The sequence below is a fragment of the Rhinopithecus bieti genome, unplaced genomic scaffold (assembly GCF_001698545.2).
Source record: "Rhinopithecus bieti isolate Rb0 unplaced genomic scaffold, ASM169854v2 scaffold_14826, whole genome shotgun sequence".
Classification (NCBI taxonomy): Eukaryota; Metazoa; Chordata; class Mammalia; order Primates; family Cercopithecidae; genus Rhinopithecus; species Rhinopithecus bieti.
The window spans coordinates 1,995,395-2,008,831 of record NW_016808328.1 but is presented as its reverse complement, the minus strand read 5'-3'; the positions used below and the strand labels follow the sequence as shown (position 1 = coordinate 2,008,831).

At 45.9% G+C, this 13,437-nt stretch overlaps 1 protein-coding gene across 1 annotated transcript; it reads right to left on the bottom strand.

Annotated features, from left to right (window-relative positions):
- Positions 1 to 1,030: 1,030 nt before the first annotated feature.
- ZNF436 (zinc finger protein 436) lies at positions 1,031 to 13,222 on the bottom strand. Its single transcript, XM_017886564.1, has 4 exons — positions 10,927 to 13,222; positions 9,537 to 9,631; positions 8,614 to 8,740; positions 1,031 to 4,799 (listed from the first exon to the last, which is right to left on the bottom strand). The coding sequence occupies exons 2-4, from the start codon at positions 9,567 to 9,569 to the stop codon at positions 3,550 to 3,552; spliced, it is 1,410 nt and encodes a 469-aa protein (XP_017742053.1). The 5' UTR covers positions 9,570 to 9,631; positions 10,927 to 13,222; the 3' UTR covers positions 1,031 to 3,549.
- Between the last annotated feature and the right edge of the window lie 215 nt (positions 13,223 to 13,437).

The window sequence follows — 13,437 nt, the reverse complement described above, 5'->3', positions numbered from 1 at the left end:
AAAAAAAAAAAAAAAAAAAAAGTTTTTTTGATGAAGTTTCTCTTCTTTGCAAGTCTTGGCTACAGAATTAAAAACATTTCTTTCATATTTATATTTTCCCCAATATAAAGCACTTCCATCCCTACCTTTGCCTAGGCTGGCTGTCCATTTTAAAAAAGATTTCATTGAGAGAAAATTACTTGTAAGTAATTTGAAAATTGTGGCCACACCCTGGTAATACCTAATCACAGCCTTAGGCAGACTGTACAACTATGTCACGAATAGAGAGCCTTTGTTTCTAAGAGGTATCTGTTCTAGGAACTCAATCCTAGTGTGGTAGAAACTGTTTTAGTTTAGCTTTTTTTTCCTTTTTTTCTTTTTTCTTTTTTGATATAGAGTCTCACTCTGTCACCGAGCTGGAGTACAGGGGTGTGATCTCGGCTCACTGCAACCTCTGCCTCCCAGGTTCAAGCAACTCTCCTGCCTCAGCCTCCTGAGTAGTGGGGATTACAGGTGCAAGACACCACGCCCAACTAATTTTTGTATTTTTACTGGAGATGGGGTTTCACCATATTGGCCAGGCTGGTCTCGAAATCCAGACCTTAGGTGATTCACCCACCTCGGCCTCCCCAAGTGCTGGGATTACAGGCGTGAGCCACCGCACCCAGAAGACTTAGTATTCTTAGTGAATACTCCAGAATATCCCCTTAAAGCAAGAAGGCCTTCTCTCATTTTCCTTTTTGGATTTTTTTTTTCCTTCCCCAAAGCTAATGAGTCACCTATACCAAATATTTCCATGTGGCCTTTGTCAAAAGCATAACCTTCATAGAAAACTACTCGGGTTTTTTCATCTTCCCAGGATATGGCAATAACCATAGGGCTCAAGATACTATACTCCTGAATTCCTACAAGAACATCTGTGTAAAATATCTGTACATCTGTACAAAATGCATCAGTGTAAAGACAATCATGCCCGATTTTAATGAATCTGATGAAAAGCCATTATATGAATTAGTGCTGGATTACTAAAATAATTCTCAGGTTTGCTGACTTTTAAAAATTATACTTTTAATTACAGAATATAGTTAGAATAATACAAACACTAGGATAACTGTGACCAATACCATAAGGAAAACTGTTCTACATATTGATTTGTTCATTCACTCTCCACAACCATAGAAAACAGGCACAAAGTGTTCACGGGATGTGCAGAGGCAGCCAGGGACTTGGGAGCAGAAGGCATGCAAAAAGCATTAGTGAAGGGAGTCTGATGCATAAGTTCTACACAAAGTTCAACACAGCAAACGGGCAACAATTGGCAGAAAGAGAGGAGACAGCTGGGGTGGCCCTCGTCCTTTAAGTTTCCCAGCTAGATTGTTCATGTACGGAGACAGCTGGGTGCTTAGAAGCCTTGTTTTGAGCCCTTCACCTCTAAGAAGCCAAAAGCAGCAGCAGGAACTGGTTGGGGTGGGGCAAGAACAGTAGGGAAGGAAAAGGGGGTGAAATACAGTTAGGTCATGGAAGTGCTGTCATCTATGGCCACTCCCAAGCTGATACCCATAGTGGCTCACAGAAGCAACAGGAGAACTTTGACATTTATTACAATCATCAGCAACGTATATGGGAAAAGACATACTTGAGTTTAGTTACCAAGAACATGTGTCACCTGACAATTAAAATATGAATACCCACAGTCTGCTAGATTTTGTAAAGAACAAAAAAACATGCTCCTTGCCTGAGTTTGTCCTTAAAAAGGAGTGGCAACATGAAGGAACTCCACTGGAAGATGGGTTACTTTAAAGGTTGTGTTATTAACAAGTGATATGGTCCCACACAGCTGTGGGTCACAATAACTCATTATAATACCCTACCCAAGAGAGACCACTGGCTCCTTTAACACCGAGTCCCAAAAAACTATGGCAAAAACATTTTTTAAATGTTACAACATTCACAATAAAGAACAGCAGCAAAAAAAGCACAGTTGAAATAAACTGGGGGTACTCTCAAAAGATATTCCTCACTCCAGTCCCATTTTCTGGGCACCAATTCCCTTTCACCCCAACATGCTTGGATAAGCATCAACATTTGAGATATTTCTTAATTCCTACCTGGACTGAGATTAGGAAAACTGACACTACTGGGTTTAAATTGGGTGAACTGTTATTTTAACCACTTATATCTGTAGGGTGGGAGGATGGAAATACATTCCTACCGAGGTTTGTTAATTCCTTATAAGCCAAAGAGTTCTTCATTGCCATAGAAGATAATTCATTCTGAGAATAGGACAATCGACCTATTTGTCTGGTCATTATCTTCCACAATTGACAAACACATACAAACAAGTGCTTAGCTCTGAACAAAGACAGACCGTACAGGAGAGTGCACACTAAAGCACTAGTGTTTAAATTTTTTTCATAATGAAAAAAGGACATTTCTCACATTGGAGTTATGTTTATACTTCTGTCACATGACTCACATCACCCAAGAACAGGCTAAGTCTCTGTAAATTCAGTTTCTGCTATTACAAAAACACAGGAATACATATTACTGTACATACACATGCCCTGATGCAAGCTAAGATAAACACTGGGATGTGGCCCTTATCAAATCTTAGAGTTAGCAGGATAGGAAGAGTTGATCTTAAAGATTAGAGAGGGAAGAACACAGAAACGACCTACATTCCTTGGGAAGGGACTCTGTGATTCCTTCCCTGAAGGAGTCAATTCCACTTGCTCCTTAAACTTAACTGTCACTGATGGTCCTATCTTTCCTTGAAGATATTTTCCCTACAATGTTCCCTATAGTGATCCCCAAAGAAAATTCATAAATCTGATTAATGGCAGTAATAACTGTGGGCATCTTCTGCTAAAGTCACCATCATTGATGGGTCCTTGGTCCCCAAACCTGTGTCTCATTTTTCCTTTCCAACTGTATCTTCAGTTAGCTTTCACAAAGATGCAAGTTTTAAATGAGCTAATTAGAAACAGTGAGGAGAAAAGTTACAATCATTGCCTTCATCGTGCAAAATCTTGCCCTCAGGAAGATGGAAAAGATACAAATGCATGAGCAACTCAAGGAAAAAGCCCTTTGGAGGGGAAGATGTATGTGCCCAACTACTATGGTGTGTGAATAGGTGTGGCAATTCAGGCAGAGTCTCTAGTTGCCTTTTTCCAAAGCAGCCATGACCACCCTATTACAGTCCCACATTTCACTTAGCATAGTTCTTTGGGCCAAGGATGGGAGAAAATAACATTGAAAGATTTCCTCCATTTCCAGGCCTGGGCATTCACCAGCATTTGTCCCCTGGTCTTCCATTTTCCAGTTACTTGTGGGGCTGATTTTAATGAAGTAACCCATTGAGTGAATAAAAATCACCATTTTGGAGGAGATAACATTCCCAAAGCTGAGGGTCAGAATTTCAAATGGCTTGTCATCACTGACGGTTTAAATTGTGGCCCACAACTACTAGAAGAGTAGGATAAAAGCAGCTCAGTCTTGAGGGCGTTCATTGATATCAAATAAAATTGTATCTTCAAATGAATCATTTCTCAGCCATCATAATTACGGGACTTAGTCTGTATGAACTCTCTTATGTTTAATAAGAGCTGAGCTCCTGCTGAAACTCTTCTCACATTCAGTACATTCATAAGGCTTCTCTCCCGTGTGAACTCTTTGATGTGTGATGAGGTTGGAGCTCTGGGTGAAACCTTTTCCACACTGCACACACTCATAGGGCTTCTCCCCTGTGTGGGTTCTCTGATGCTTAATTAGATCTGACCTTTCACCAAAGCTTCGCCAACACTCATTACACTCATAAGGCTTCTCTCCAGTGTGAATTTTCTGGTGTGTGATGAGATGAGAGCTCCGGCTGAAGCTTTTCCCACAAGCATTGCATTCATATGGCTTCTCTCCAGTGTGAGTTCTCTGGTGCTGAACCAAGTGTGAGATGCGGCTGAAATTCTCCCCACATTCATTACAGTGGTACGGCTTCTCTCCCGTGTGGGCTCTGCGATGACGCACAAGGTCGGAGTTCTGACTGAAATTCTTCCCACACTCATCACACTTGTAGGGCCTCTCCCCCGTGTGGACTCGATAGTGTTTGATGAGATCAGATCTCTCACTGAAGCCTCGGCCACATTCGTTACATTCATAAGGTTTCTCACCCGTGTGGGTCCTCTGGTGCTGAGCTAGGTGAGAGCTCCTGCTGAAGCTTTTCCCACACTCCTCACACTCATAGGGTTTCTCCCCACTGTGGGTCCTTTGGTGTTGGATTAGGTGAGAGAGACGGCAGAAACTTTTTCCACACTCATTGCATTTGTGAGGCTTCTCTCCAGTGTGGATTGTCTGATGCTGAATCAGGTGAGAACTTCTTCCAAAACTTTTCCCACACTCGTTACAGTCATAAGGCCTCTCCCCAGTATGTGTTCTTTGATGCTGAATAAGGTGTGAGCTGCGACTGAAGCCCTTTCCACATTCATAACATTTATAGGGTCTGTCTCCAGTGTGGGTCTTCTGATGTCGATTAAGGTCTGAGATCTGACTGAAGGCCTTTCCACAATGAGAACATATATGATAGCGGATACCTGTGTGGACTTCTTTGTGGACAAGCAGATCGGTGACTTGTTGGAGAGGATAGCTTACCCACTCTTCTGCTGTTAAATCTCCCCATTGTCTTTCTGACCTATCTCCGCTTTCAAAGCCCTCTTCACTTTCAGGATTTTCCTCAGCATTCTCAGCAGGTCTTTCAGATGTCCCAAATTGTACATCTTCACTAATCTCTTGCTTGGGATTTACCTCATTCTCACTCCTGATCTCAAAATCTGTAATAAAAAGTAAACAATAAGGCTAGTAAGAACAAAAATTACCTATTATGTGCCAGGCACTATACTAAAAAAAATTTTTTTTTTGAGACAGAGTTGCACTCTGTTGCCCTGGTTGGAGTGCAGTGGTGTGATCTTGGTTCACTGCAACCTCCGCCTCCCAGGTTCAAGCAATTCTCCTGTCTCAGCCTCCTTAGTAGCTGGGACTACAGGTGCATGCCACCATGCCCAGCTAATTTTTTTCTTTTTAGTAGATACAGGGTTTCACCATATTGGTCAGGCTGCTCTTGAACTCCTGAGCCACTGTGCCCAGCCTAAATTATTTATATGAATTACTATATTCTTTATCACAGCTATTCTGAGGGTCAGGAATTGTGATTATTTCTACTTCATTAATGAGAAATCCAAGACCCAGACAAGTGAATTGACTTGTTCAACGCCATAGTAAATGGTAAAGCCAGTATTCAAACTCAGGTCTGTCAAAATTCATGTTCTGTATCGCTGTAATTAATGATTCCTTAAGAAAACTATACAGGCCAAGTGCCGTGGCTCACGTGAGTAATCCTAACACTTCAGGAGGCCAAGTCAGGAGGATCACTTAAGGCCTGGAGTTCAAGACCAGGCTGGCCAATACAGGGAGACCCTATCTCTACAAAAAATTTTAAAAATTAAGTGGGTGTGGTGGCATGCAACTGTAGTTCCAGCTACTCAGGAGGCTGAGGTAAGAGGATCACCTGAGCCCAGGAGTTCAAGGCTGCAATAAGCTGTGATTGTGCCACTGCACACCAGTCTGGGTGACAGAACGATACCCTGTCTCTTAAAAAAAAAAAGAAAACTATATATATTCCTCGTGTTTTGAAAGAAAATTGGAAGCAGAAAATATGAGACTCTAAATTAGAATATCTAAAAGGCAAGCGTCCAGATATTTTGTGAGTGTGTATTTTTTTAACTTGCCAAGCCTTCATCATTAGTAGCATCATGAAATATTTACTAAGAACTCACTACAGTTGTTTTGTTTGTTTGTTTTGTTTTGTTTTTTGAGACAGAGTTTCACTTTTGTTGCCCAGGCTGGAGTGCAATGGCGCTGGAGTGCAATGGCGCAATCTCCATTCACTGCAACCTCCGCCTCCTGGGTTCAAGCGATTCTCCTGCTTCAGCTTCCTGAGTAGATGGCATTAGAGGTGCCTGCCACCACACCCAGCTATTTCTTTGTATTTTTAGTAGAGACAGGGTTTCACCACATTGGCCAAGCTGGTCTTGAACACCTGACCTCAGGTGATCCGCCCGTCTCGGCCTTCCAAAGTGCTAGGATTACAGGCGTGAGCCACCGTGCCCAGCTAGAACCAACTATGTTAAAATGGAGAAAAACAAATCTTTACCTATGTCATAGTTGACAGAAAAGTGACTGACAAATGTCACTTCCTACTTTTCAGTGACCTTTTAATGAGCATAGAAGTGGGAAGGTTGAAGAAGGCAAAAAAGATGTCTGGCTGAGAACATTCTTGGCATTGTCTATTTCACATGCAGTCTTCAAATGAAAATCAAAATACATAACCACTGTCTACAAGAAGTTTTATACCAGACACTGCATTCTCCAAATTGGATTTCTTAGTACACTCTTCAGAAAGAAAGTATGCATTTCAGGAGAAAAGGGTTCATGGATAAACTAGGTTGGTAAATGGTACATACAATATCGTTTCCTTCAAAATTCACAATGCCTAATAACACACTAAAGGTTCTAAGGAATCCTAAGGTAAAAAGGCCTTATAAGGCCAGATGCAGTAGCTCAGGCCTCTAATCCCAGCACTTTGGGAGGCTGATGCAGGAGGACCACTTGAGCCTAGGAGTTTGAGACCAGCCTGTGCAACACAGGGAGGTCTCTCTCCTATTAAAAATAAAAAGAGGCTGGGTGTGGTGGCTCATGCCTGTAATCCTAGCACTTTTGGAGGCCGAGGTGGGTGGATCACTTGAGGTCAGGAGTTCAAGACCAGCCTGACCAACATAGTGAAACCCTATCTCTATTAAAAATACAAAAATTAGCTGAGCATGGTGGCATGTGCCTGTAATCCCAGCTACTTGGGAGGCTGAGGCAGGAGAATCGCTTGAACTCAGCACTCCAGTCAGGGCGACAGAGTGAGACTCTGTCTCAAAAAAAAATCTTTTTTAATTAAAAAATTTTTAAAAAATAAAAAGAATTAGCTGGGCAAGGTGGTACGCATCTGTGATCACAGCTACTCAGGAAGTTGAGATGGGAGGATGCCCTGGGCCTGGGAGGTCAAGGCTGCAATAAGTTGTGATCATGCCTGCACTCCAAGGCCTGGCAACAGAGCAAGATCCTGTCTCAAAAAAAAAAAACAAAAAAAAAAAAAAAAAGAGAAAAGAAAAGAAAAAGGTCGTCTTGTAATCATTTTTAAACCCATTCCCATTCCCAAACTTATTTGGGCAAGAAACCAGTTTTTTGGTGCTTCCATCCTTCTAACAAGTGCTTTTAGGGCTAAACTATAGAAATGTAAATCCACATTTTTAAATGATTGTCATTTTTTGCTTTTGTTGGATTAAGTGGAATATTTGGGTTACAGACTGCAATAGATCTGGGTAGATAACTATTTATGGTTACTTTTATAAAGAAAGGATTCAAGAAACCAGGGATATCAGAGAAAGCTCAAGTTAAAAAGGAAAGCCCTCAGAGTTGCCTTTTGTTCTGAGAAAGGCTATGGGAATAAAGATTTCAAAAAAAGGATTAGTCTTAATGAGTGGCAGATGACCTAGTGACCCACACACACTTGCTAATGTCTGTCAAGTCTTGACAGGAGGCAGAGTGAGTCAAAAGACCGTTCAGCTCAAGAATATACTGTTTATTCTAGTTACACCCAGACCAAAGTACAGCAAAGAGAGAAGACAGGCTTGCTTGCAGACCATGTAAAAAAAAATCAGCTGCCCTCTCGAATAGAATTTGTGATCTATTTCAGCATTCTTCTGGAACAGCATTTGACACACTAGAAATCTATCATCATCAACACTGCAACATTTCTAGATGGCAACCTACGCAGCTAAGGAACTTGAGTCAAAGCTAGGGTTCTGAAGCCAAAACAAACACAAAAAGGTGGCTTTCGCCCTCCCATGAACCTGGGTTAGAATCCCCTCATTTTTTAGCACCCTAGAGTAAAAGCACTACTTACAGGGGCATTTATATTCTGGCAAGCACTATTATGCCAGACCTGTTTGGTCAGTGATCTGTACAAACAGGCTGGAGATTGGAAAATGACTCAGGGCACAAGAAATCGGAACGTTTCTAAAATGTGCAGAAGCAGTTTTTTTTTCTTTTTAGACAACATGAGCTGGATGTTCCCACATTCAAAGATCTGCCTGAGGACTCAAGTCAAGCCAATATGCAATTAAGTGCTTTAAAACATCAAACCATGGCCGGGCGCGGTGGCTCAAGTCTGTAATCCCAGCACTTTGGGAGGCCGAGACGGGTGGATCACGAGGTCAGGAGATCGAGACCATCCTGGCTAATACGGTGAAACCCCGTCTCTACTAAAACTACAAAAAACTAGCCGGGCGATGTGGTGGGCGCCTGTAGTCCCAGCTACTCGGGAGGCTGAGGCAGGAGAATGGCGTGAACCCGGGAGGCGGAGCTTGCAGTGAACTGAGATCCGGCCACAGCACTCCAGCCTGGGCGACAGAGCGAGACTCCGTCTCAAAAAAGAAAAATAAATAAAACATCAAACCACTAGGCTGCGTTGAAATAACTAAGTCATTTTGACATGATCTCAAAAACGTGGAGGCAAAGAAAGGTAGACTCCTCACTTACCTAGTGAGACAACATTTCCGTAATTCTCCTGCATAACATCCCTGTAAAGGTCCCTTTGTGCAGGGTCCAGAGGTCTCCATTCTTCCCGGGTGAGATACATGGCCATATCTTCAAACGTCACAGGTGCCTGAAATCACACAACGCTTCCCTACTATTCTGTATTTAGGACTTCTTGAAATTAGAAACATAGTTAGAAATATTCAGGAGGAAAAAGATATTAAATGTGATCTATAGAGTCCAAAGAAGAAATATATTCAAGCAAAAAAGAGATGTGGTAAAGGCAGCAATTTATGAGCTGATTGTTCTGGTCCCATGGCCAGCTATCCCTGCCCCACTCAGGAACTTTATCCTCTGGCTGTGCTTTTCTCAGGACCTATCTGGCACTTGCATCGCTCCATACCTTTACTCATAATGTCCCTCTTTGCCTGGAATATCCTTCTCACACTAGTGAAATTCTACTGCTTTTTAAGGTCCCGCTCCAGTACCAACTGTTCTTCAATGCCCCCTACCCCTCTGCACTACTCCACTACCCTCGGATGCCCCAGATAGACTTAATCACTCCCACTTCTTGGGAGTGATTCCCACACTACAGCACTTTGTTCCTACAGCAAATTGAGCACTTATTACGTTGTGCCACGCTTAAGTGGATCCGCCTTTCTCCCTACAGATTGTGAACTGTGAGCCAAAAGGTAGCGCCCATCTCTTCCATCTTTTATCTCCCCAGTATTTAAAGGCATATAGCAGGTGTTCGATATATGCTTGTTTGTGACAATACTGGCTTGGTACTAGGCCCCTGGTGGCAGAATATTGAAGCCAGCGAATTACTAATCCCAGGGAATTTCCCACAGGGACTTGCACAGCAGAGAAACGCCGGACGAGGTGGGTAAGAAGAGACAAGGTCCGAAAAGCCACCCCCGGCTTACCTGGGACCCAGCCATGAGCAGGGTGGCTGCCATCTCCAGCACAAGGGTTCGCCTCCAGGGAGAGAGAGAGCAGGAAAAGCAGCTAGCAGACAGCGCTGAAGGAGGCGAAAAGCAGGGTGTGAGGCACGGAAAACAGGCCCTGCCCACTCCCCAGGGCTGGAGTTCTGGCCCCAAGGCGGGCAGGGAGGGCCCTGGACCAGGGCCGTGTCACTCTCCTCCCTGACCCTCGAGCGCGACCCGCCCTCTGTGTCTCCGCCACAGCAGGGTGGAGGCAATGCCGGAATCTACTAGGACAGCCCCCTGGCTGGGTCCCTCCAGCGCCGGGGGTTAGACCGATGCTGTTTCCAGGAGGAGGCGCTCAGCCCAGCCCAGGGAACGCCTCCGCTCTGCCGTCTCGAGGCCGGGTCCTTTCCGGCAGCTGCCTCAGCCAATCAACGAGCAAAGTTCGTGAAACACTCTACCAATCAGAGGCGGAACACTAGGCCCGCCTCCCACAGCGTGGCCAAGAGCCTCTAGTGCGCCTGTGCCTGCCCCCATGGCCTGCCGGGAGTTGGAGTTCCACTCCCGCGTACAAAAGCCAGCCAGAGGCCAAAAGCCGAGGAGGGAAAAGAACAAAAGGGTGAAGAAGTAAGCGTGTCCTCCCAGTCAGGGCGGAGTATTCTCGCTTTCTTCTCATGGAGACTGCAGCACGATTAAGCCAGGGAGGCTGCCCTACTTCGCTTCGCGTCCCTAGAAGCTTCTCTTGAGTCGGGCCTTATTATCTGCGAAGTCAGGCCTAATTTAGGCGCTGGTCTGTGTTGAGCAGAGCTAGAATTAGCCCCTGCTTGACAGCACAGGCTGGAGAGGGAAGCGGCAGCCGCCCACTCCCCAGGGGAGACTCGGAGGCCGCGCTGGAACTTTCAGCCCCGCCCACGCACTACATCTCCCAGCAGTGCCTGCGGCCGCGCGGCTCCGTGCGGAATACAACTCCCGAGAGGCCCCGCGCCGCCCGGGCGACTCGGGAGTGCGGTCGGCAGCAGAGCCTGGCTGTGTCTCGGCTCCGGCGCTTTAACCCTGTAGGGGCGTGCGACTGCGTCCTTCTCAAGAGGGCGCCCCCCGAGCGCCGGACTGAGTGGCGTCCATCGGCGGGGAGGCGAAAACCCTGGGGGAACTCAGAAGCGGGCGGCGGTGTAGGGCGTGTAAGGAGGAGATAGCCAGGCCCCTGGGCGGGGGCGGGCCCTCCTTATCGTCCCCGAGGGCTAGTCTGCTACAGGGGCTCCCGGCGGCCTCCCGCACCGAAGGGACCCTGGGCGTCTGAGGCCCTGATCCGGGCGGGCCTTCAGGATGTTAGTAGTCCCTGTTCGGTTGAAGGTAGGAAGCCGAAAACCCGAGGGGGGACGAACAGACTTACCTCCTGTCGCGCAAAAGATCCACTAGATCGTCGTCTCCAAAACCTGAGACCGCGAACGGATCCCAGAGCCGCAGCCTTCTCTCAGACCTGGCGTTCAGAAAGATTTTAGCACTGGCAGGTCCCAGAGGTCTTAGACCCGCAGGCAGATCTTGAATCTGTAGACTTGCAGTCGAAACCCAGATGTCGTAGGCTGGTCCTAAAGACTCAGATTCCCGAGGCCTCAGACTCATAGGCAGATCCCTGAGACCACAGAGGTTGGCCAAGAAACCACCAGCAACTAAACTGCATTCAGCTGGAGTTCCTCAGAACGGGAGCACTCGCAGCTTTCCCTTTCCCCAGCCAGTATGAGGGAATTAGACAATGGAAGTCCAGCACTGAGGAAAGCAGGCATTCTGCGTGGGGAAGAGCTCCGAGCTCGCTGTAGCCTTGGAGAGGGAAGTGATGGAAAAAGAATATAGCAGCTTATTAGGGACTCCCACCCTCTTCAAGTTATAAATATCCCCAGAACCTTGGCTACGTGCCCGGAAGCCTGTTGTCTCTAACTGTGCAGGAGACTTCTCTGCCTGGGCTGGGAAAGGGGCCTTTCTTTTGTTTTGCAGATAGATCCACCCACTGAGGAACTTGAAATTTTTTTCAAACATAACTCCAGGCCATGCTTTTATTAGTGAGTGTCCTGTTCCCAGTGCCCGGTCATTTATGATTAAATTACTCAAGTGTCTAAAAAACTAGAAGGACCCGACCCAGCCATAATGCAGACTTTCCCATTCCTTCTCTTTCCACCCGCAACTGTGGGGCTAGGAATTCTTCAGATGTCACAGAATTATACCATCCTGCCTCATCTAAAATCGATCTGGGGCTGGTCCGATTGTAGTGGGTTACCAGACTTAGTAACATTAATATCACTAAAGTTAGTATACAGCTCCCCATTGCTAAATTAGACTGGCTGTAAAAATAAAATTGATCTGAGCACCATATAAAATGGAATCCTGGAGGATTCCTGAGAGGCGGTATCCCCAGTGGAAAGAGCGTGGGCCTCAAGGTCAGACAGACCGGGTTCGGAATCCAGGCTGTGTATCCTTTGGAAAGTCGTTGAATCCAGGCCCATTTCCTTTTCTCTAAAGTGAGGGTCATCATACCTAAGGATATTGTGAGGCGTGGGTGAGATGATTAAAGCGCTCCAGAGAGTGCGCTCTTGGATGATAGCCGTTACTTTTTATTAACCCTGGCTTTGGTGGTAAGGGAAACTTCCAGAACTGCTTGTGGGTGTATTGGATAGCTCAGAAAATCTGGGAAATCAAAGTGGCTCAACAGCTGTGAGAAACTGTGGGTGACCTTATCCTCACATTGTGTTTCTTCCAGAAATTCCGACGCAACAGAGGTTGGGCCAGTTTGGTGGGCTCCATTGAGCGGTGTGCTGAGCCTAGTAGAGCATAGGTACTTGGGACTGCCAAAACCCCAGCAAGTTGGGGCTTCACGCTCAGGGAAACTTCTGGTTCAGAGGTTAATAATCACGCTTCTTGGAGCGAGGAGGAGGGGAGTCTTTCTGACTAGCTGAAGTAATTGCAGGTTTCTAACTGGGCCTAAGGTGAGCTGAGGGCTTGAGCCCCTCAGCCCAGCGGGGCTCCCTTTTCATCCCTTCTCTGACAGATTGCTTTGTAAACTTCCTTAGGCCTTCCCCCCACCCTTTGCCCCAGTGCTTTAAGCCCTTCTTTGTCTTCTTGCTGTTTCTTTTATTCCTCAGGCCTGCGGGGCGGGGGCGGGGTGGCGCCCAGGACGGCTCTCTGGGCTCAGCTTGGCTGCCTGCCTCCTTCTGTAAGTGCTTTTTTCTTTCTTCACCTGGGACCCTCTAGAGGTTGGAAAGAGAAGAGAGGCTGGGAGCGGATGGAAAGCATGACTGCATCTGGAGCCCCTGGGGGCAATGGGGAAGAAGGAGTGGAAGGACAGTGGCTGAGGGGCTTCCTGTTGCAGCCTTCAGCTGGACTCAGGGCTGGGGTCATTGGAGGAGGAGGTGGCTTCCTGCCCCATTGTTCTAGACTGCAGTGTTTCTTGGGAATACTTACTGTATGTGGGTTTTCAGTAACCAAATTGGAAAGCTGTATTCGTTCCCATGATTCAGCAAACAATGAGTACCTACTATGTGTAGAGGCAGCAGGACAGCCTGTCATCACTGGGAAAGAGGCCAGAAGAGCCATTTGGCCAGGGTCTCCAATTTAGGCTTTCAACATTATCTCTAAGTAAGGTTATACATTATGTTGGCTCCACTGGCTGATGGGATCAAGACCCTCCTTGTATATCCTTAAACCTGTACTCTATTACCAGGCCACTGTGCCTGTGGAGCACTGTAAGTTCTTATATTTTAATAAATTTTATAATTATCTTGTGAGCAGCACAGTTGTCATAGTATTTTTGTATCAAAAACATTAATTTGTTAAACATTTTAAAACCTGCCTTGATGTGTGTAATCCTGTTTTGTCGTCTCTTCATTTTCAGACAGATGGGCCCCTCAGAAAA